The sequence below is a fragment of the Ischnura elegans genome, assembly GCF_921293095.1.
Source record: "Ischnura elegans chromosome 13 unlocalized genomic scaffold, ioIscEleg1.1 SUPER_13_unloc_2, whole genome shotgun sequence".
NCBI lineage: Eukaryota > Metazoa > Arthropoda > Insecta > Odonata > Coenagrionidae > Ischnura > Ischnura elegans.
This window is the reverse complement of record NW_025791658.1, coordinates 6,567,998-6,590,111: the sequence shown is the minus strand read 5'-3', so window position 1 is coordinate 6,590,111 and position 22,114 is coordinate 6,567,998. Positions and strand designations below refer to the sequence as shown.

General features: G+C 37.0%; 1 protein-coding gene across 2 annotated transcripts; it reads left to right on the top strand.

The window, feature by feature from the left end:
- The first annotated feature begins 3,396 nt into the window (after positions 1–3,396).
- Positions 3,397–22,114, top strand: LOC124172726. 2 transcript variants are annotated; one of them, XM_046552199.1, is made up of 10 exons: positions 3,406–3,477; positions 3,549–3,815; positions 3,941–4,078; positions 9,908–10,063; positions 11,025–11,144; positions 15,004–15,313; positions 15,510–15,595; positions 21,256–21,448; positions 21,574–21,763; positions 21,875–22,114. In XM_046552199.1, exons 2-10 carry the CDS (start codon positions 3,648–3,650, stop codon positions 21,993–21,995), a joined length of 1,482 nt encoding a protein of 493 aa, XP_046408155.1. In that variant the 5' UTR covers positions 3,406–3,477; positions 3,549–3,647; the 3' UTR covers positions 21,996–22,114. The 2 variants fall into 2 exon arrangements, with proteins under 2 accessions (XP_046408154.1, XP_046408155.1); XM_046552198.1 differs by having other exon boundaries at positions 3,397–3,815.

Below are 22,114 nucleotides of genomic sequence, written 5' to 3'. Positions count from 1 at the left end.
GCGGGCAGCCCCACAAGGGGGGGATTGCCCCCCCTGCGTCCCCCATATGTATCCGCCACTGCTCCATAGGTTAGTGTTTGTCTTAGCATCCTCTCTTCTGCTGCGTAGTACTAATAAAGATAACAAAAACATATCCCCCGTCGATGATTCCTATTCAAAGACACAATTGATGAATAAGGAATGATATAATTAATTGATAAGAGTAGAGGTAGTTATAAAATATGAAACTTTGTGTTTTAATTCACTTATCTTTGAATTTTAATCCCATTAATGCCGATATTACGCAATATAAAAAAGGGAATAAGGATATCCCTCTACAACCCCTTATATTCTCTTCAAGGACCATCATGTATTTTAAAGTGAAAGGGTGACTCGCTTGACTACTGCGGCAAATTAATTCTGGAAGTATGTGCGGAATTCGTGAAGGGGTTCAATAGGAAATAGGTGCGTGTGTGGAAGCAGCTGGATCCTGACCTCTCCTCATTACCCCGATTGACATTCATGATGACAACGTTTTATTGATGGATCCTAAAAGTGAAGAGAGATGAAAATGGAAAAAAATCGAAATACAAAGCATAATCAGTCATCAGTCGATGTGCTCAAAAACCAGACTTGATTACTAAGAAACATACGTCCCTTTTGTGGGTAAATTATTCTCGGGATTCCCGCCGGGTTAGTGTTTTTATAACGGCCCACGTTTCAAAGAAAGGAAAGGCTCCAGGAGCATAAGCGGCAAATGAAGACTCGGGCAACTGGAGAAATCTGCCATTGCCGCACATTGTGTGAGCCAGGACCACATCATTAAATTTGAAGAAGCAAAAATAATTTGCCATGCTAAAGGTTTTTGGGATCGCCTCACGAAGGAAGCTATAGAAAATAAGCTGGAGAAAAATTAATTTAACAGAGAATTACATCAGTAATACTGGGAAACCCGTTTTGCAGAAGATTATAGAAGTGAGGGAAAATTCGCGGAAGCAAAAATCAAAAACTAACGCCACCTACAGTCACAGAGATAGCCAATCTTGATGCACATGACCAAATTATTTCGAAATTACAGTTAAAGAACTTCATTTATATAATAAGGTCACATAAGGAAATTAGACTGTTTAATATAGGTGCGATAAAAGAATTGGCATCGTATTTTATTATATTTTTATTTAACTAAATTTATTACAACAATGAGACTTAGCAACCAAGCATTAAATAAATCAATATTCAGCCCTGATGATGAGTGCCGAGACGGTGCTTGAAACGTTGGTCGTTATAAAAACATTAACCCGGTGGGAGTCCCGAGAAAAGTTTACACGCATTATTCGCCGGGAAAGCATAAAATCATATTTCATATGTCCCTTTTGCTTGAATTTCAACAGCTACAGTTCGTATTCTACATGTACGAATATGAACTAACGTATATATAACGTACGATCGTATATATAATTATGATTTGTCCATTTTATGTCTGCGGGTGAGCTTTCGTGGAGCCCGGACACTCTGGGAAGGTTTCATTAACGGGGTGGGGACAGAGCCGAGAGAGGGAAGAGAAGCGAACATAACGTTGCCAAATATACGCAGCCGCTGCAGTTTTTCACTGAAAACGTGTGAGTCATGGGTGGCCACAGGTAACTGGCCCCGGCGCACAGTGGGCTGAAATCGAATAAAGCTGGACAAAACCTCAAAAACGATTTTTTGAGTGCGGAAATTGAAAATTTACACAGTTGTTGTCAATATCAGGAATTTTTTGACGAGAACCATTTTTCACAGGTAGTTTTTTAAGCAAAGTACTTGGCCTCAAATTTGAACAAATTTCGCAAAAATTTCCCCCATTGAATTTTTTTCGGAATTCAGCATGTTATACCTAATGCCACACCTTCTGTAGTATTTCAATAGAAACAAAAATTAACACTATCATTATGAACATTATTATTGTTAATTCTTGGCAACTTGGCAACTCGACATCTGCAAGTGTTAATCTATGACGGCAGTCGAACGTAATTCCGCGGTAAATCATGACAATAGGGAAAAAAGTGTACTAAAAACTTCTCTGAGGCTTTGGGGGGATCTAGTGTCCCCTATTATAGCCACGCCACTGCTTTTATGAACTTCAAATTGTCGGCTTTGGGAAAAATTACTTTATTATTCACCACTCCAATTTTGAGTGCCGAAATGATGCAGGTAAAATGTATTTCCAGTCATTTCGTTTTTCAAACATTTTTCCCGGACCTCCGGTTTCCTGGGGGGTCCTCTCCCGAAGGAAATTCTCAATGTTACGCCGCGGAATTAAAGGCTTCAAGGGATCCTTCGTTGAGGGCTGCGGACAAAGGTGGGAGGCTCTTATCATATATTGGAAGTTGTCGTGGTTGAAGCATTGGAGGATTTGGTTCATGTGTTGAGCTTGTGATAGTGGCGTAGCCAGGAATTTCGTCCAGGATGGGGTCTAAAACTTTTGCGTGGAAAGGTTTTGAAAAACAGAGTACTAATTGTAAGTATTGGGTTTTTAACTAATTTTAACTATTTTCATAATGGAAAAAACTTCATTTTTTGAAGAAGTATTTTGTAAATTCATGATTTTTCAATATTTTGTTTCCTTTTATGAAGGAAAATGATTGTGTTTTTATATTTCGGGATAGTTTCCGGACCCGCCGTACCTTCCCCTTGGCTACGCCACTGGCTTGTGCCTTCAAATAAGCGATATTTTAATACTGATAGTATGATATTATAATATCGCTTATTTGTATGCACTATACATTATGTAGATATTATTTTTTTCAAATGTGGTTCTTTATGATAGTGATCATTATACGTCATCTCTCGAGCGGAAGCTTGCTTTATTTCAATTTTCGTCGACCCTTAGAGCTACTGCTGTCTTTTCAATTTATACAATTCGTGAATTGAAATTATATTTATATAATAATAATAATCCGTATGAGGACTCCACAGCAAGGTATTTCAAAATGTCTATTTCTTCGGGTGCGCAAAATGAAAAATGACGTTATCCTGCGTTCGCAAGATAACTAATATATTATTGAGTGTAATCAAGTTAGCCTTTTCATAGCTGTTTTGAAAAATTTAGTTTATATGATTCATCAAAGAAATTTTGTTACCTCTCCGCTTAGTCACTGCAAGGCCGTATACATATTCTTGCACACGTGCGGCAACTAAAAATGCGCTTTAATTCCGTTCCTGACCGCATATTTAAATTAAGTTTGTCAAATTAAATATTTTTCTGCTAACAATCAACGTAAAAATGATATATCTTCAATGAAATGTCCTTATTCTTCTATCGAATGGTAATTTCTCACTCGTATAGTAGGCCTCTTTACGTGTGTCTCTGGCGGTGAAAATCGTAACTAGCACACCTTGAATCTAGAGGAATCTTTGGTTCCATAGTCTCATACTAACAAAGAGAATGAAAGCCGATGAATATCCGTTCGATCATCTGCGATGGGATTCTTGTTTTATTTTAAGTGATTGTAGATTGTGAGCAATTATCTTCCACTGTTAGCATTCTAAATTTATTTCATTTCCTTATATCATTGAAGTTGATGTAGTTCCTTCGTAGGATTTTGAGATTTCTCTCAGTGCTGTGTTGACGATTTCGTGGACGAGTGAATTGTTTTGAAGATTGAATAAGCGATAGCGATGAAAAAATGAGTCTTGCTACCGCGATTTTCTCGAATTTGTCGGAAAGGAGTACCACAGTTCCTTTGTGCAGACTTTGTATGCAGAAGAATCTCAGTAATCTCAACATATTCACTTCAAATGTGGCCTGCCAAATGACTGTGGAGGATGCCCTACATGATTTAATCGGTTTAAGAGTAAGTTGCGAGTGGCATTTTGTTTATTTTCTTTTGTCGTAATTCGTATTATTTTCCGTGTTACCAACAGATTTGCATTTACGATTCCGAAAATCCTTGACGCGTTGCTTGTTGATTGCTATTAGGTTGCTGTGGGAGATGGCCTGCCCGCCACCATATGTCCACAATGTTTGAAGAAGCTCATGGAATTCTGTGATTTCAAAAAGATTTGTTATGAATCGGAATCAGATCTGAGAACACTTTCGTCGAGAAATTACAGCAGGGTGAGTGCAATTCATTTATTCTCATTTGAATCTCGATGCATAGTAACTTTAGGAGAATGTATTGTTTCAATGCTGTGATTATGTAGGTTCGAAGATTTTCGCGGCGTTGGTTGATGATCTTTCCATTCTATTCGGGGTTTTTCACCGCGTTTGTTGTATTTTAAAGACAACAGTTTCGCCGGCGTTACAGTCGGCGTCTTCAGGTCGAAGGTGAAGACGCCGACTGTAACGCCGGCGAAACTGTTGTCTTTAAAATACAACAAACGCGGTGAAAAAACCCGAATAGAATGGAAAGATCATGTTGTGATTATGTTGAGGGGTGAAATCGAGGAAGATTCATTTATCTATGAACTCAACCTGTTACAACAGAATTTTGAAACGAGTAACACAATTCTGTAATCCACCAATCACTTGACGTCACAAGGGAAAAAATATGTTGCATCCCATTGAAAATCCATTTTTATGTTACATTATCTTTTTATTTATTTTAGCCTTGGTTGACAGTATTGAGTAAATAAAAAATGTTCTTAATTTTTAATTGTGTTCTTTGATATTACCTCACAATTAAATTAGACAATCTTACCTAGTAACGCCAGTGGTATGTTTAAAAAAAATTAAATATCTGTTGAGCAAGTTTTGTGATTAAAAGGAACTCTCACTTGTTTCATCATTTTCCAAAAAAGAACAAATCTTTTGTGTTTTTTTACCTAAGTATAAAATTAATAAGAATACTTGCTATTAATTTAGACTTTTCATCAGTAGGAATGTTCATGAAACTTGCCACAGGCCTTCCAGGAATATTAGGTTAATGTTTGCCACCAGTTCATTAAATTTAGTGGGACAATTCTGTGTTAGCATGCATTTTATTTCAAAATCTAATTTCTTTTCTTTCAAAATTAATTTGATACGATTATTAACCCTTGTATGATGTGTAATTGTGTGGTTTCTATTTAAGGAATCTCAGTAAACATTTGTCTAGCTTCAAGTGAGTCATTCATTTTTCTGTGGTGTTCATGTTTGCGCTTAATTACTCTTTTTTCTCTATTTAGTTGTAAAGATAGGTAGATAGTCTTTATTTAAGGGCACTAGACTTATTTTACGGAATAATATCTATTACAGCTTCATTTTTTTAAGGAATAAAATTGCAGTCTAGACAATTAAATGAGCACAAATAAGCAATCACAATAGTATTAAAGTTGTAATAAAACAAGAATATCATATAAATGTTGGCATTATGTTTTTAAAAATAATTTCCATATATTTTTTCAGTGAAAGAGAGAAATCAATCTCTTTAATACCATTTGCAAACCTCTTTATTCTTGAACTAGGGTTATTAAATGCGTAATTAGTACTGTTAAGGCCTTTAAAAAAACGTACTTCCTGATCTACATACCTGATGAGGTATGTGAAATATAATTAGCGTTAAAATTTCAGATGAGTTTGTATTACAATTTAATAAATTATTTAGTAGAACAAGGTCAGTCATATTTGTCCTCTCTGCAAAAGTAGGCTTATTGTATAAAATAATATTTAGGGCATTTGTAGGGTGTAAAATACTACAAACTTTATTGATGGCAGTTCACATCATGAATTTTTGCTCAACTCTCTAAAAATAGTTAGATGTGTTTCAATGAAAGAGGGACAAGATGGTTAAACTGTATTCAAGATGATTGCGGACAAATGAATTTTGTTAGATTTTCTTATGGAGTAAATTATTGATTGATCTGTGACGTGTATGAAATATTTTTAATAGCTTGGTATATCTTTAAATGTGATTCTTGACTGTAAATTTATCATCAACCACTGCACTTAAATCACTGGCAGTATATGTTGTCAGTTATTTATGATTGGATATGGACTGAGGATTTTGAAGGTTTTCTTGGGTCATGAACTTATGATTCTGCATTTGGTTAAATTTAATAAAAGGTCATTGTTTGTCAATCAAATATCAAGAGAAATATGATTTTATATATGAATGATAATGATATTTATGAATATGATATTCAGCCCTGAAGATGAGTGCCGAGACGGTACTTGAAACGTTGGACGTTATAAAAACATTAACCCGGTGGGAATCCCAAGAAAAGTTTACCCACAAATATCAAGTGACTTAAAATTCTCCCATAGAAGCACTGCATCTATTTTTGAGCTAATTGTTTTGTGTGTTTTCAAGTCATCAGTCTATAAAAGGATGTATATATCACTTAGTGCTGAAGAAATATCATTAAGGAATAAAATGAAGAGGGGTGGCCCTAAATGAGAGCCTTGGGGTACTCACGATGCTGCTATTTATTCTTTAGAATGTGCTGGCAATGAGCTTTCTATTACTTTGGTTGGTGTTTACCCATGACAGGGAAGGATTTCGAGAACCAAGAGCTTTGAATGTATTTGTTAAGACAGAATGACTGACTTAATTAATTGCTTCAGTCGAATCTGTATATCCTGAGTCTATTTGAAAATCAGATTCCCTTGCATTTAATATATGATATTGATACACTAGAAGGTGTAGCATCTTGATTTAAAGCCATGTTGCTCTGGAATAAAAATATTTCTAAGCAGTGGGGACAATTTATGTACCACTAGTGACTCAAATAATTTTGGAATGGCTGAGATGGTGACTAATGAACTGTAATTTCTTTCATTGATTTTATTCCCTGATTTTCGCACGGGAGTAGCATTACTGACTTTCCTTACTTCTATGAAGAAACATATTTTAAAAGATGCATTGACATTGTGAAATAATGGAGAAGTAAGAGCATGTTATTTACACTTGTTTAGCTACAAAGGAGGAACAAGAATGGTCTAGCAGATTTTTTTTATGTCTGCTTACTTGGCCCAGATACAATATCCTTTTCTCAGATTGATTAAAAAAGATAATTAAAATTTGACGTTAGCTCCTTGTTTAGGACTGCTATCTGTTATCAGGTCAGTTTGATAAACACGAAACTCGAATTTCAGTTTTCAAAGATGCTTCAGAAGCTTGTCATTGCCTCATCCATAAAATCGCACTTCCTGTATACCTAACTGTGACTCTAGACGTTTAACGACCCATCAAGGTGCATCCTCCAAAATCTGCATCACTGTAGACATCCAAAAAACCCTCATCCACGTAGCTTCAATGCACCATTCTCAGATCCAATGTCCCTGCTATGCATCTGAAAGCTCACTTGACTCATGCTACATCTCCTTGGGTTGGATTTTTGTGTGTCCTTAAAAGGAATCCGACAATATATGCCAGGTCTGGTATTGTGCAAAGCATGAAATACATCAGTTATCCAGCAACTTGACCTTTTCAGGCTTCTGTTTACATCAGATTCTGTGATTCCTTGTTCCCTGGGAGTTACCCTTGCAGCAAAAAAAATTCGGAGGAGGTGAAAAGTGTACTTATGTGAGAAGAAAATATTTTGGAATGTGAGAAGTCTTCATTTCTGATACAGAATGGAAATAACAGTGTCACGTCTCAGTTTTTGAGCAATGGGGTAGTTTCCTTCATCAAAAAAAAACGAAATGCATTGATTGCGATTCCTTACCCACCATTAGTGTATTCATAATATACAAATTATTTGGTTTTAGAAATCCCAGTTTAGACAAATGGCAACAGTCAATTTTAATCTCATTTGAAAAAGGCCAGATTGGCGCCCATGCGATGCCACTCCACGTGACGTCACAGGGACCTAGTTTCTTTATGAGTAGATAGGAGTTTTACATCGTCTTAGATAGCCAATGCATGCATGAGGCACAGAGCTCAGGGAAACATCTCTTAATAATCACCTATTAAAACTGGCTAAGGTCGGAAAGCATCCTTCGTTTGATAGGGTAATGATAATCCTTATTTAAGCCAAGCACTACCAGCTAGCAGGGTACTCTACTACCTGCTAGCATCCTGTGTCATATCAGTCGCTCAAGCCTCGCACCAAGTTGGCCTCACACGGCAGCAGCTGGAACCAGAATGACATCACACGGACTTTTCCCAGCATTCCTACTTAGTTAGCCGTCGCGTTTTTGCGAGCTTGAAAATTTTCACTTTTCGTTTAATCGCGAAAAATTGATATCGTCATTCGAAAATCTAGGAGCGTTAAATGCATACTCCAGGAGTGATAATGTTTCGATTTAGGCAATGAAAATACAATAGGAAACCACCCTATTGGCAAAAAAATATTGGTGAATGGTATTTTTTATATTATTATATGTACTTCAGTGACCAAAATTTCAAGTTTTAAGACCTAATACCAATATTTAGTCGTCATACACCTCATGCACAGCTATTTGATAGCTTTAACATTATTTATAATAAAAGAAATTCTATATTTCCCCAGATGTTCCTGTAGCAAAATTTTGTCTTAACCCTGGTCATTATGTATCCCACATAGTTTTTCCTTATATTTAAATATAATTGGCCTTATGAACAAATTGTGGACTGAATCATCCTACATAATTTTCATTGCATCTTTGAAATACACCAATCTCAAAAAGTTTTAATTATTTGTCAATAGGTACTTAAGACTACAGTGATTTTTGACCAGCTTTTTTTATTACGACCCACTATGCGTTGTTGTCTATCATACCATTTCATGAGAGTTTGTGCTGTTGCTGCAACAGGAGAGATAATGGTGTTGCCACCATTTGACTTTCTTTTCTTAGACTTGTTTATTAACCCTCAAAGTTCCTACCTAAATTTAAGACCCTTGTAGCACTTAATGAAAAAACACAATATGAAGTTACTATTTTAGATATCAATGTAATGTTTTTTTCATTTTACTAAAAAGGAATTATTTGTTGATTTTAATATGCCAATACATTGTATAAAGGATAAATTTATTTATTTCAGCAATATTGGTTTGATAATCCGGTCTATGCTCGAGCTTGTGTATCATCTTGTGGCACTTTTCGCTGGTGGAGCAGAAACCAACGTGTCCGCCCGTTGCACTAAGAGGGTTAAAACTTAACTTAACTTGTTTATGTAGACTTGTTTCAGAGGCTGATATATTGGTCCTTGCTGGTTGTGCGAAAACTGCCACACTGACTTATGACCGACTTATTTGACTTTTTACATTTCATGATTGTAGCCTTTTCATTGGCTGCCATCTCATTTATACAAGTGTACTTTATCTCTGCTGCTTACTTAGATGGTTTCACCATAAATAATAAAATTAAGTAGATTAAATAATTTGAAGTCTGAAATCTTGCAAATCCTGGACCTCTTGATTCTCTTTAGGTCTGAAGAACAGCGCGAACGAACGAAGCTCTCGGAGTGAGTTTTACATGAGCACATTGTTCAGTCACCATACAGTGGTACTGTGATGGAAGGGAATGTGACAGTTAGTTTAAAAATAGACAAACTGTAGTTTTATGAAATAGCCGGAGCATTGGAAATGATTTGGTCTTGGTTTTTTATTTTGCATAAATATTATCCATCATGTTCTCTTCCTGACCAAGATTTGGAGCAGTACTAATTTATTGACTTTGGAAGGAGATGAGTTGTTATTTACTGTAACTTTAGCTACAGAGTATCCAATGGGAGAGGGCAGCTGATGATTAGTTTGGGTCCTCTGCTGAGAATGTAAAGATTGTGTTGAAACGGTCCCAATTTTTAACTTTTAAGTCATATTATTTGTAGGATTTGTGTCGTTAAGATCTCTCTGCCTAATTTCATTTCCGTTATTTCCGTAGTTTTTGGGTGATTGAATGACAGACGGAGAGATACGTCTGTGTTTTATAGTATAGTAGTGAGATGATTTAAAAAATCCTAATTCATCAACATTAAGAGCATCAGTTATTTGTTGATTTTGGTTGGGGTGAGTTTTTTTATCAGTGTTACTTTTTCTACAGAGTATCCAAGGAGAGGGGTCAGTGGAGTCTCGTGATGAAACAAACGACTGCATTCGAGATGCGACTGAAGGCTCCTCACAGCTCGAATGCTCACTCCAAAAAACTGAAATATACATTCCTGTGCCTGACTGCCAATCACCAAGAGCCAATATGTTGGTAAGTTTTAATCTCATCTGCAGTGGAACCTGAATTGAAAGAACTTCAGTTGGTCAAATTCACAGTTGTACTACAAAAGTGGAAGGTTTTACAACCTTCTCTCAATTGTACGACTGTCTGTTGTGTGATATGAGTTAAAAATTATCATGTATAGCCTCCCATTGCTCAAGTAAAATACAAAGGAAGGCTACGCTATTTGTCATAAACCACTACGAGCGTACAGACAGCGTTGCTCAGATGTTAAGATCATTAGGCTGGGAGCCACTGGAGACTCGGAGGCTGCGCACTAGGCTTAGATTGCTTGAGCAACTGAGAATGGATATCTTTAAAAGCGACACAGAGAACATACTATTAGAGGCCCCCTATATTCACAAGTACCATAGAAGCGATAATTTAAGGGAAATGTGTTGTGGAACGGATAGATATGGGAATTCGTTTTTCCCCCGAACCATTAAGGATTTCAATAAATGCTAGTCGTAATCTTCTTATAGCACTTCACTATCGCCAGGCTCACATATTTCACTATCACCAGGCTCACAGATTTCACTATCGCCAGGCTCACAGATTTCACTATCGCCAGGCTTAATTAAAGTGCATGTTGACAATATTTCAGGATAAGTATACATTTTTGCGAATTTTGCAGTAAGGCTAATTGTGTTTCTTTGGTACTGGGTTTTAGTGATTGGTGTCGGGGATTATCATCAGTGAAAGAAAACACATTGTGCTATGGGGCCGCACTGCTCTGAGTTGCGATATCAACACACGACGATGTGTCCCAAATCAAATGAAATGAGGTTTTTTTTGGTGAGCATAACTTATGCTGGACTAATGATAAAATATGGTTGGTTATGGACGGGACCATGCCAATTGACGAGCTCTGTTCTGAATTTGTTAACTCGGATTTTTCGTTTAAAATAATCTATTTTGAATCTATTGAGTGACACCAGGCATTCTCTTCTAGTTTTCCATGAAAGAGGAGATAGAAGACCACTTTGAGGAAGGGCATAATCCTGTGCTGCGCACGACAGATCCTTCTGGAACTTCAAGTGATGCCAGGGATCCTTTGGCCAATGATGATTTGGTGAGTTCAATTTTGCTTTGTTTATCAAAGTTTTCTATGGAAGCAAGACTTGCTCGTTGATAGCAGCAGGGAAGTCAAGAGTGGAAGCATTCGAAATTTGATGCTACCGAAGAATGATGAAGATAAAATGGATTGACCGTGTAAGTCATGAGGAAGTGCTAGGAAGAGTGGGAGAAATGAGTCTTTTAAAGTCTTTTAAAAACCTTAAGCAGAAGATCTACTTGGCCACATTTTGAGACATGTTGGCGTGATGAAAGCAATCGTAGGTGGAATGGAAGAAGGATAAGATACGGCTCCGATTGAATTACGTAGGATAGGTTATAAAGGATGTTTAAGAGAAGAAAAAAGTAGTTATGAAAAGGCTTGCAGATAGCCTAGCTGATCCGGCAAACTTCTTACCGCCTAACAATCAATCAACTTACAGTTTAGTTACACCATTTATAAATCAAGAGCGGCTGTATCATTTTAAATCATATTTAATTTATTATAATAAAATAAGAATACAAATTCAATAAAACTACGTGAATGAGTATCAAATTTGCTTGTCAGAAGGACTTTCTGTATTGAGTCTACATAGGGTGTCTCGGAGCACATACAGGCAGATTTTTTTTCGATGAATTTTCTTACGTTTTTAGCTTAAGAAATTTTGGGCATTGTGGTTTTATGAAGCAGTTAATGAAATGAAAATTATACGCATTCAGTTGTTGGCTATTTGTGTTATAATCGTAGGTGGAATGGAAGATGGACAAGAGATGTTCCGGAATGAATTATGTAGGATAGGGTATAAAGGATGTAAAGGAGAAGAAAGATGTAGTAATTTAAAAGGTAGCGGATAGGAGAGAGAGGAATGGAGAGCTGCGTCAAACCAATCTTAGGACTGTTGACTAATTATGATGATTTTAAGGATGTGCAAGTAGCACTCTTTGACCTACAGTCGAGTTGAAAACTACTCACAAGAATCGACGCGAGTGTGTTAATTTCTGGACCAGGCAATACAACAATGAACACATTCTCCAACATATTCTCTTTTTCCCAATACCCTTGTAAAGAGGGTAGTTTCCTTCATCAAAGAAAAGGAAAGGCATTGATTGCGATTCGTTACCCACCATTAGTGTATTAATAATATACAAATTATTTGGTTTTAGGAATCCCAGTTTAGGCGAATGGCAATGGTTAATTTTTATCCTCATTTGAAAAAGGCCAGATTGGCGCCTATGCGATGCCACTCCACGTGGCGTCACAGGGACCTAGTTTCTATACGAGTAGATAGGAATTTTTCATCGTCTGACATTACCAATGCATTCATGAGGCACAGAGCTCAGGGAAACATCTCATAATAATGGCACATTAAAAATAACTAAGTTCGGAAAGTTTCCTTTGCTTGACAGGGGAATAATAATCCTTATTTAAGCCAAGCGCTACCAGCTAGCAGCCTGCGTTGTTGTTCTAGGAGAGAGAGGAATGGAGAGCTGCGTCAAACCTATATTAGGATTGTTGACTAATTAAGATGATGATCAAAGTTTTGCTTTGAAGCAAATGCATTCTTCAGATAAACATCCCCCTTACCAGAAACCCTTGTCTCAAAAGCAAGCATAATAGGGTGGTTTCCTATTATTTTTTTGTTGCCTAAATTGTAAGATTATTACTCTTGGAGTACGCATTTCACGCTCTTAGATTTTCGAATGACGATATCTATTTTTCGCGATTAAAGGAAAAGTGAAAATTTTCAAGCGCGCAACAGCTAAGTATGAATGCTGGGAAAAGTCTGTGTGACACATTTCTGGTTCCAGCTGTCACCCAGGGATGTGACCTTGGGGCGAGGTTTTGAGCGCCGATACGACGCAGGCTGCCAGCAGGTAGCAGAGTACCCTGCTAGCAGGTAGCGCTTGGCTTAAATAAGGATTATCATTACCCTATCAAACTAAGGATACTTTCCGACCTTAGGCAGTTTTAATGGGTAATTTTTAAGAGATGTTTCCCTGAGCTCTGTGCCTCATGCATTAGAAATATATCCCCACACTATTCAGACTTCTTTACACTATTTGTTTTATTGTTTAAACTGTTTGTTTTAGTGTATTCCACATTTTTTGGGGTCTCTGCTATTGAGATATATTGAAAGAGATGTGCATGTTCTGTTCTAAATTGGGTATATGCCTATAATTAACATTATTATTCTTAAAGTCAATTTCTTGTTCATAACACCTGCAATTTTCTTCACTAACTAGTTGTGTGTCCTTCTTTCTGGCTACTCTATATAATTTCCACATCTTCAATATCATGACTTCCTCTGAAAGTTTTATATTTGCTGTATCTATCCTTCATTGTTTCCAGAATAATGTGATTTTATCAATTCCTACCTCATCTAATTCTGATTGCCCTCTTTCGCATATTTATAACACTTTTTTATTGCGTTAAAAAATTTATCATACTCCAGATTTCAGTCACTTTCTCTGCTGTCAATTTTAAAGCCCTTCAAATCAGCTATCATCATATTTAAATCGTAAGGCCTTTATTGTCCATAGTATCCCAATGAAGCTGTCATTCCCTTTATGCAATGTCAATTTGATTAGCATGCGATTAGTGCTTCTTGGTGACTCCAAAATCCAGGTTTCAGCTTCATCTAAATTTAAAGAAACTTAGTCTGTGAGGGTATCACTTTACTAGGAAACCCAAGTGAATTCCTTAGAAATAGTTTAGTGACCCTTAAATGTTACTAAACTATTTATAAGGAATGGTCATTTATTTTTTTATTTCAAAAGCCCACATACAGCAATTATTGCCAATTTACAGTGACATAACAAGATAATAAATAATATATAACAAGAAACAAAATACATTTAATGTTACGGGAATCGCATCGACCTAAAATATGCCGAGGATCAAGTACATAAAATATAACGAGAATCAAAATGCACTGAATTGTTGAGGCCTTTACTTTGTAGAATTCCATTATATGGTTGGAAGGAAATTACTTTGCTTTTCTTTGTAGAAAAGCAAAGTAATTTCCTTCCAACCAGAGAATCAAAACCTCGAAATTAAAGAACACAAGTTTATTAAGCTAAGGAAAATTGTAGCAATGGTAAGAAATGGGAAGTGTTGTTATTGATGTTCAGAGAGGCAACGTAGAGCCAGTTTAGTAAAGACTTTCGGGGATAGGGAAAAAGGATCAATACTCGGAGGAAGGGAATTAAGAATTGAGGGAAGGCGGTAAAAAAGTGAACGTTGAATGAGTGATAATCTGTGAACTGGTGTGTGGAGCAGCGAGTGGGTGTGCGTGGGGAAATTATCTTGACAATTGTCTTGATAAATTCCGCTAATCCTTTTTCCCGTTTACTTCAGAGAGCTTGAATGGCCTTGTGTCCGAAAAAAAAATGCCGAGGTGGCCAGCAAACTGACCTTTAGACATCGATGAAGAGCCTACGTATACATCTCAAGATGAGGCTAACATTCACAGGCATACCTTAGCCTTGACCCAAAGGCAGAACTTGGTGTGTGGTTTCATTTCTATATGTTACAATGCATTATTATTATTAGTACTGTTATTATTATTTGAACGTAGGTTTTTGCAGCGAGAGGCATCATTGCTAACGTCTTCTGGGTGCAGCTGCGTGTTGCACTTTGTCATGCAAGCTTTCGCGTCCGTTACAGGGCGCATCATGAGGCGCATCATTCATCGAAGCCATTAGCAATGCTGCTATTATTATTATTATTATTATTATTATTATTATTATATTCAAGGAAAGTTACAAATTGACCACTCGGTCAGCTGGTAACATAGATACGCATAAATAAATATTAATTGGCATTGTTGTGATACATTTTTTACATGTTAATTATTTCGTGATTTATTTGCTTATAGGCCCGGAAAACTGGAAGGAAGAGGAAAGCCACTGATGACCTTCGGGAATTTTTGGATTCACATCAAGTAAAGGTGAGGCCTGTTGCTTTGGAGACCACTGATAGCCAGGAGAAGGAAAAGTTTGAAGCAGAGTCGACAAAAAGGACTTCTAAAGGAGAATCTGATATGGTTATGCTCAAGTTAGAGGATCTGAGGGGGGTTTTGGAGGAAACTAACAAAAAAAAGCAAGCAGAAATACAGAGAGAAGTGAAGAAAGCGGTAGCGGAAATGTTTAAGGAGCATATGCCAAAATTGGTGGAGGAGGCACTTTGTAAGTAGAACAAATCCCATTCACAGAGAGCACCAAAGCATTTTTAAGTGAATTAAGGGCTAACTACTATAACTACTTAAACTTATAATTCTCTAAGATCTCACAATAACTTCAATTCACGTGACTCTATTGAGTGGAAATAATTTTTCAGCTTAATTTAAGTATTTGTTTTTGCTTCCTTCTTCTTCTTCTTCAGCCAAAAAGTCCTCAAACACCACCTCTTCTGGTCACCGTTGTGATAGAGGCACTGGCAATAACCCAGCAATGGATATAGAGGAAAAGGTATTTATTATCTATGGTATTTATGATCCCTTTCAATTTATCTGAAGTTTCAAAATTAAGTTACCGTAAGCTTTGGCTTTGGCTCAAGACTGGTCCATTTTGGGCTGGTTTTATGATGTCTGGCTAAACTGGTGTCAATGCTATGGGTCGGTTAAGTCCCAATCCTGGGCATTAAAGTGGTAGGGGAGCTAAACCATGGATTACCTTGTGTTAAAATGTAAACGTGAAGATAAAGTTGTTGAAAGTGGCGGACGTTTCGATTTATGTTTAAGTACTCAATGATATTAAAAAAAGAAATAATCAACCAAGTGGGTGGTCCTCTGCTTTTTCTCAGTTTCTTCAATATCAGCAATTAGTTTTCAATATTTTTAGCACCATAATAACAATGTAAATATTTGAGATGCTGATTCAGCTGTCTTTGGAAGTTGAGAAATGTTAGTTGATGCTATCAGAGTTATGGTGTGGTTGTCAAGGTATTATGTATTTTATTTTAGTTTCTGAGGGATTATGATGCGGACTAACGTAAACTTGAACTACCAGACCATGAACACCTTTGGTTATAATTATTCGCATTTCAGTGCTCCTTCGATGTTTTTGCTTCATTAATGGACAATAAAACACCATGAAAACTATATCCATTACCATACTGGCCCTCATAAATCCTCATAGTGTTTAGCAATCATGCAAAGCTTAGATAATACCCTTGATTAATTTCAACATCCATTGATTTCTGCTCTCAGTTTCTTCCATCATTTCATAGCTGTTAGCCAGCACCAAAACAGAGGGAATGCATATAGATTGTATGTTATTTATAGCGTTTCAGGAGGCTATTTATGTTTTTAAGGTTATGTAGGTAAAATTTGGCAAAAGACCTTTCCTAATCTCATCATCATCACTGGTCAACAATCCTAGGATTGGTTTGACACAGCTCTCCACTCAATTCTCCTTCAGCTAATCTTTTCACACCTACATATTTCTTCTCTTTCACATCTCTCTTTACTTGTTCCATATATTTTGTTAGAGGTCTTCCTTTTCCGTTCTTGCCTTCCACTTGTCCTTCGATGATTGTCTTCATCAGGCCATCATGTCTCAGGATGTGGCCTACAAGGTTGTTCCGTCTTCTTATTAAGGTTTTCATGAGGCTTCTCTTCTCTCCTACTCTTCTTAGAAGTTCCTCGTTACTAACTCGGTCGACCCATTTGATTTTCATCATTCTTCTGTAGCACCACATTTCAAAGGCCTCTATCCTTGCTTTCTCCGCTGCGGTCATTGTCCGTGCCTCACTTCCGTAGAGGATCATACTCCAGATGTAGGTTCTTATAAATTGTTTCTTTACTTCCATATTTAAGTTTCCCGCTGTAAGCAGGTCTCTCTTTTGGTGGAATGCTCTCTTCGCCTATTGATGGTCTATTCCTGCTGCTGAATGGGCTATTCTGCTGATAATTTCTTTCTTACTTCTCCCGTCACTAGTTATCTTGCTTCCCAAATAACAGAATTCATCCACCTCTATCAGTTTTTGCTTCCCTATTTTAATGTTAGTCTTGACTTCTTCTCTTCTGCTGCATAGTAAGATCTTGGTTTTCTTCGTGCTTATTTTCAGTTGATATCTACCCATTACCCTACCCATATTAACCAGAATATTTTTCAAATCCGTCACTGTTTCCTAATCTACTGTTATTAATTTCACTGTTGGAGGCATATCGGTTTTGCTCAATGCTGGGGTTAGCCTGAATGTTGGTAGAGTTTTTTGCTTTTTGGCCATCCATTTATGCCTCCATTGCCTGTTATAATCTCTGACCAAACTATCAACCATCAAAAGTAGGTCCAGAGCCATAGAATTAGTGGTGCCTATCTACATACCTCAGGTTAATACAAAATAGTGCCAATCTTGTTATCAATACTAGGTTCGAAAGATCCACGGAGAAAAAATCATCCGCCTTGACCGGGGTTTGAACCCAGATCCTCCGGTTTCCGGTGGAGTGCTTTAGCCAGTTAAGCTACCGAGGCGACATTCTTCCCTGTGGATATTTGTGGACACTACCGGACAAGGAATTGCTGGACTGCTGAGCATATGATGCCACAAGCAGTCCAATTGTGTGCACAGCACCACAGCCGGAGAGCAGGCCCGGACATAGAACACATAGAGGTGTTCGCTTTTGACTAGTGTTAAGTATACTGGGACTAGCTGAGGTGATAACTTATCATATGCTCAGCAGTCCAGCAACTCCTTGTCAGGTAGTGTCCACAAATATCCACAAATATCCACAGGGAAGAATGAAAAAGCCATGGTAGCTTAACTGGCTAAAGCACTCGACCGGAAATCGGGGGATCCGAGTTCGAATCCCGGTCAAGGCGGATGATTTTTTTCTCTGTGGATCTTTTGCACGATTGTGCATTGCGGGTGACTCCCGTGTAAGTTATTTCCACGGCTAGTCCCGGTATACTTTAAACAATTCTAGTTTATCTTTTTCCAGATTTGAAATATTTTAATTTAGTGAAAGTAAACAAATTGATGCTTTATTCCGAAAAAAATAGATTTACTTAAACACATTTGATTCAAAGAGAGAATTGAGACCCTTGCACCTGAAGACTCATGGAACATCACAGCCAGATTAATCAAAGAAATATTATATTAAGGCTCTCAAGGGTTAGCTGCTCAGGGAATGTTTGAAACAATCAGAGTCAGTTGTATTTCTTATAATATTCAGCAAGCTGGGCTACTCCTGGTATTGGGGAAGCTGTTGTCTATGTACATATGTGTTTGCTCATGAGGTTGAAGTTGTAGGAAATGACTGCGTGCGCCACCCATTATTTTCTATGTCCATCAGCGACCAGTGAAAATTCTTCATCTACAAGCTCTTTCAAAGTCTTAAATGAGGTTCTTGGAATAGTTTCTTCTTAAAATATTGCCCTTAACTTCTACTTTTTGAAGTTTCTACTATTTTTGATAAGTTTTAAAAGGATATAAGTCATATTCCTATAGCAGTCATTTTTCATCTCATATGCACTTTGGTACAGTGATTTTCCTTGTAATTCTCCTCTTTTCCTTATCTTACTCACTCCGATATGTATCCCTCAAGATATATTTCAACATGCATAGCTACAATGTATGTAATGAGAAATAGGCTACGATCATGTCCAAATTTTCTTAATAGATTTGTGAAAGAAATTGCTTGAACAATCAATTCATAAATAGAACATGGCACAATAAAATTTAGTGAGGAGGTGATATTATCACATTTATGATTATTAAAGCACTTGCATTAATTTTAAGTTAGTGATGTCATTGTGGCCCATTCAGAGATTATTTGGTAAATCATTCAAAAGAATTACCCCAGGAAGAAATACAAGCTATAACACCAGATAACTAATACATTTGAATACCCATATCCCGAGAAGACAGGTGCAATGCAGGAGTTGTCATGATGGAATTGTTATGCTTTGCATTTAATAAAAATAAGGTATTTACATGCTATATAAATTACTGTATCTTTGTATAGCTTTGTACTTTGCTAAAACTTCAAACATGTACAACGAAAGCATCATATTTAACCCTTTCGAGGCGGCGGAGTTTCCGTCTTAGCATGACTGCTGTACTGAGCCCCAAGAGACTCTTCTTTCTCGTGATACGGAGCATGTTTGGAGGGCATTCGTTGAGAAGGGTCTCGTGGAACATTTTTCGACCCCTCCCCACTGGGACTCCGCATTATCTCGGACTCTGAGAGTAGTTGTGCTCCCTCCTTTCCGGGTTTACGACCATGCCTGCGGCATTGGTTCGCGGTCAACTTATATATTGCTTATATGTATTTAGCACTTGGATAATTGTTGCTTGCACGTAAATTGCTAACTTTGAATTGAATTCCTCAATTTTCCTGAACATTGTCAAAATTAAAAGGTCACTATTAACACATTTAATGTAGCAACAATTTCCATGTTGATGTTTATAAGAACTCGATATATTAGTTAATATTTATCATAGAATTTCATTTAAAAATTTTAAATGCTGCTTGAAACACAAATAATTCAATTCTTAGTTTATATTTCTTGAGAAAAGAACAAATATTTATTTCAGAAACTGACTGGATAAACAATTGTATGACCACTGTCCCTTATCGCTAAGAGGGGTAGTAAAAGACGAGGGGTCAGGGTACCTGCTCCCGGATTCCGAGGGTAAATCCTAAACCCCGCAGTGTTGGGTCCCGAAACAAAGACGTCACACACCTGTGAACATCATAAAAGAGGGAGAGCTAGAAAACATATGTATACGGCTTTTGTCTCCCGGGTCAAGAAACGTCTACACATATATTTACGTCTTTAGTTGGGAAATAGTTAATGGGCTGAGAAGAAAGGAAAGCATGTACCACATGCATAGTGTAGTATCCATTATCACCACTGAGAGGTTAAATATAATGCTTTCATTCTGATTAGATATGTTTTTCAGAAGATTGTTTTTAGAAATGGAAACCCAACAATCTTAAAATGTTTTCAGATTGTTGGGTTTGAGAAAAGAAAAAATATTTATTTCAGAAACTGACTGGATAAACAATTGCATGACCTCGGTCCCTTACCGCTAAGAGGGGCAATAAAAGACGAGGGGTACCTGCTCCCGGATGTTGATGCTTTCATTGTACATGTTTGAAGTTTTAGCAAAGTACTAAACTATACAAAGATACAGTAATTTATAAAGCATGTAAATACCTTATTTGTATTAAATGTAAAACATAACAATTCCATCATGACAACTCCTGCATTGCACCTGTCTTTTCGGGACATGGGTATTCAAATGAATTAGTTATCTGGTGTTATAGCTGGTATTTCATTTTTAATAAAATCTATACTATGCATCCCATCTACATATTTTATTTTAATCTTTTCTGAATTTTGCCTGTTGCTTTGATTACAAATAAAGGCCAGTTGCTCCTGCGATAGCACTTAGAACTCATTCTAACCCAAGGTTTGCATGAATAGTCTTTACTTGAAGAATAGATCCTGTTCCCAAGGTATGAGCTGAAAAGAGTTGCTATATTTTGTTTCAGATGCATGTGTTCACATTGTAAGAGCATGCAGCCTACTTGTCAAGTATGAAAGGCTTGCTGCAAAGTGTAAATTTATTTAATTACAGAATGGCAAGTTCATAATGCCAGGAACCCTCTAAATAACTATGGTAGGGTTATGTAATATTGCTGTAAGTAAATCGAACTATAATCATTCATTGCTAGTTTTAATTTTAGACGATGAAATCGTATTCATAATCTGTGATTTCTGATCATCAATTCAATTTTATGATGGCAATGAATTCATTCTCAATATGGCTTTACCATCAAGACTCACAGTCCCCTCTGTTATACATAATATCAGCTACACTTGTCAGCCTGTGTCATAACATGTTTCATCTTACACTTCAATTGGAAGGGCTGCTTGCTATCATGCATTAGTTAACGCGGAGTTAATCCAGGCTTTATAAAACCGGCCCTTAGAGGCAGTTTCAATAACCGTATGTCAAAGCAAGGTATTAAAAATTTATTCTTGCACTTATTTTATCATAACTGAGGAATTAAGGTTTAACCAATGAATGAAGACATGCCGTAGAAGTAGCACGTATTCCCAAGAAATCTTTCCTTTGCCGAGATTCGCCATATTCATTAACCGCATGATTGCAGGTGCACCTTGGCGGTGGAATATTCTGCTCCGAATCGGCATACAACAGCATGCAAACAGCGGAGGAGGACCGAAATTGGGCCATTTCCCTACTAGTTGGTGTCTTCGGAGAGGAAGATGCGAAAAAGATGAGGGTGTACCCCAGGAAAAAGGGATTGATTCCATTCTCTCTGACTTTTTTGACAGTTGCCAAAGGTATTTAAGTATCAGTGAAATTAACCTCGACTTCAACGTATGATATTGTGTTCACTAAGTTCTCAATGTTCTCCTGTCATGTGAAACTGCTAATGTAATACGTGTGATAAAATTTAAATTCCCAGCGATGTACAGAGAGAGAATGATAAAGATGGGCAAATTTGCTGCGAACGACGTAGCTCTGGAGCAGAAGGTGAAGAAGTTGCCGAGTTATTTGGCTGATCGTTCGCTTGACCTCAATGGTCCAAGAGGTATAGCAATGTCTTCTGCGATAAGACAGCAGGACCAAGGATTTGGCAATGAGTCTAAACAGAGGTAAATTATTAATTGTTTCCTCTTTCTGTTGCATTATGGGAGTCCAGCCCTGTAGCTATAATATTCTATCTTATTTCAATCTTCTAAATAGCTTCTTCTTTTTTAAATTAGCAGTGGAGACCCTAATGGAGCCAGCGACTTCGATGTAGTCAATGAGGAGGCATTTGAGAATGTAATGGAAATTCCTGAAAACCCTATGATAGAACCCTATGTTCAGTTTGTTTCCATATGAATTTAAACGTTGTAAATATATTCTTCGGTGGTGTACATAGAAAACATGTGATGTATTGCAATAATGTAAGTAAAATGTAATGTTCTAATAAATACAATTCTCTGTTTTGATGAACCAAA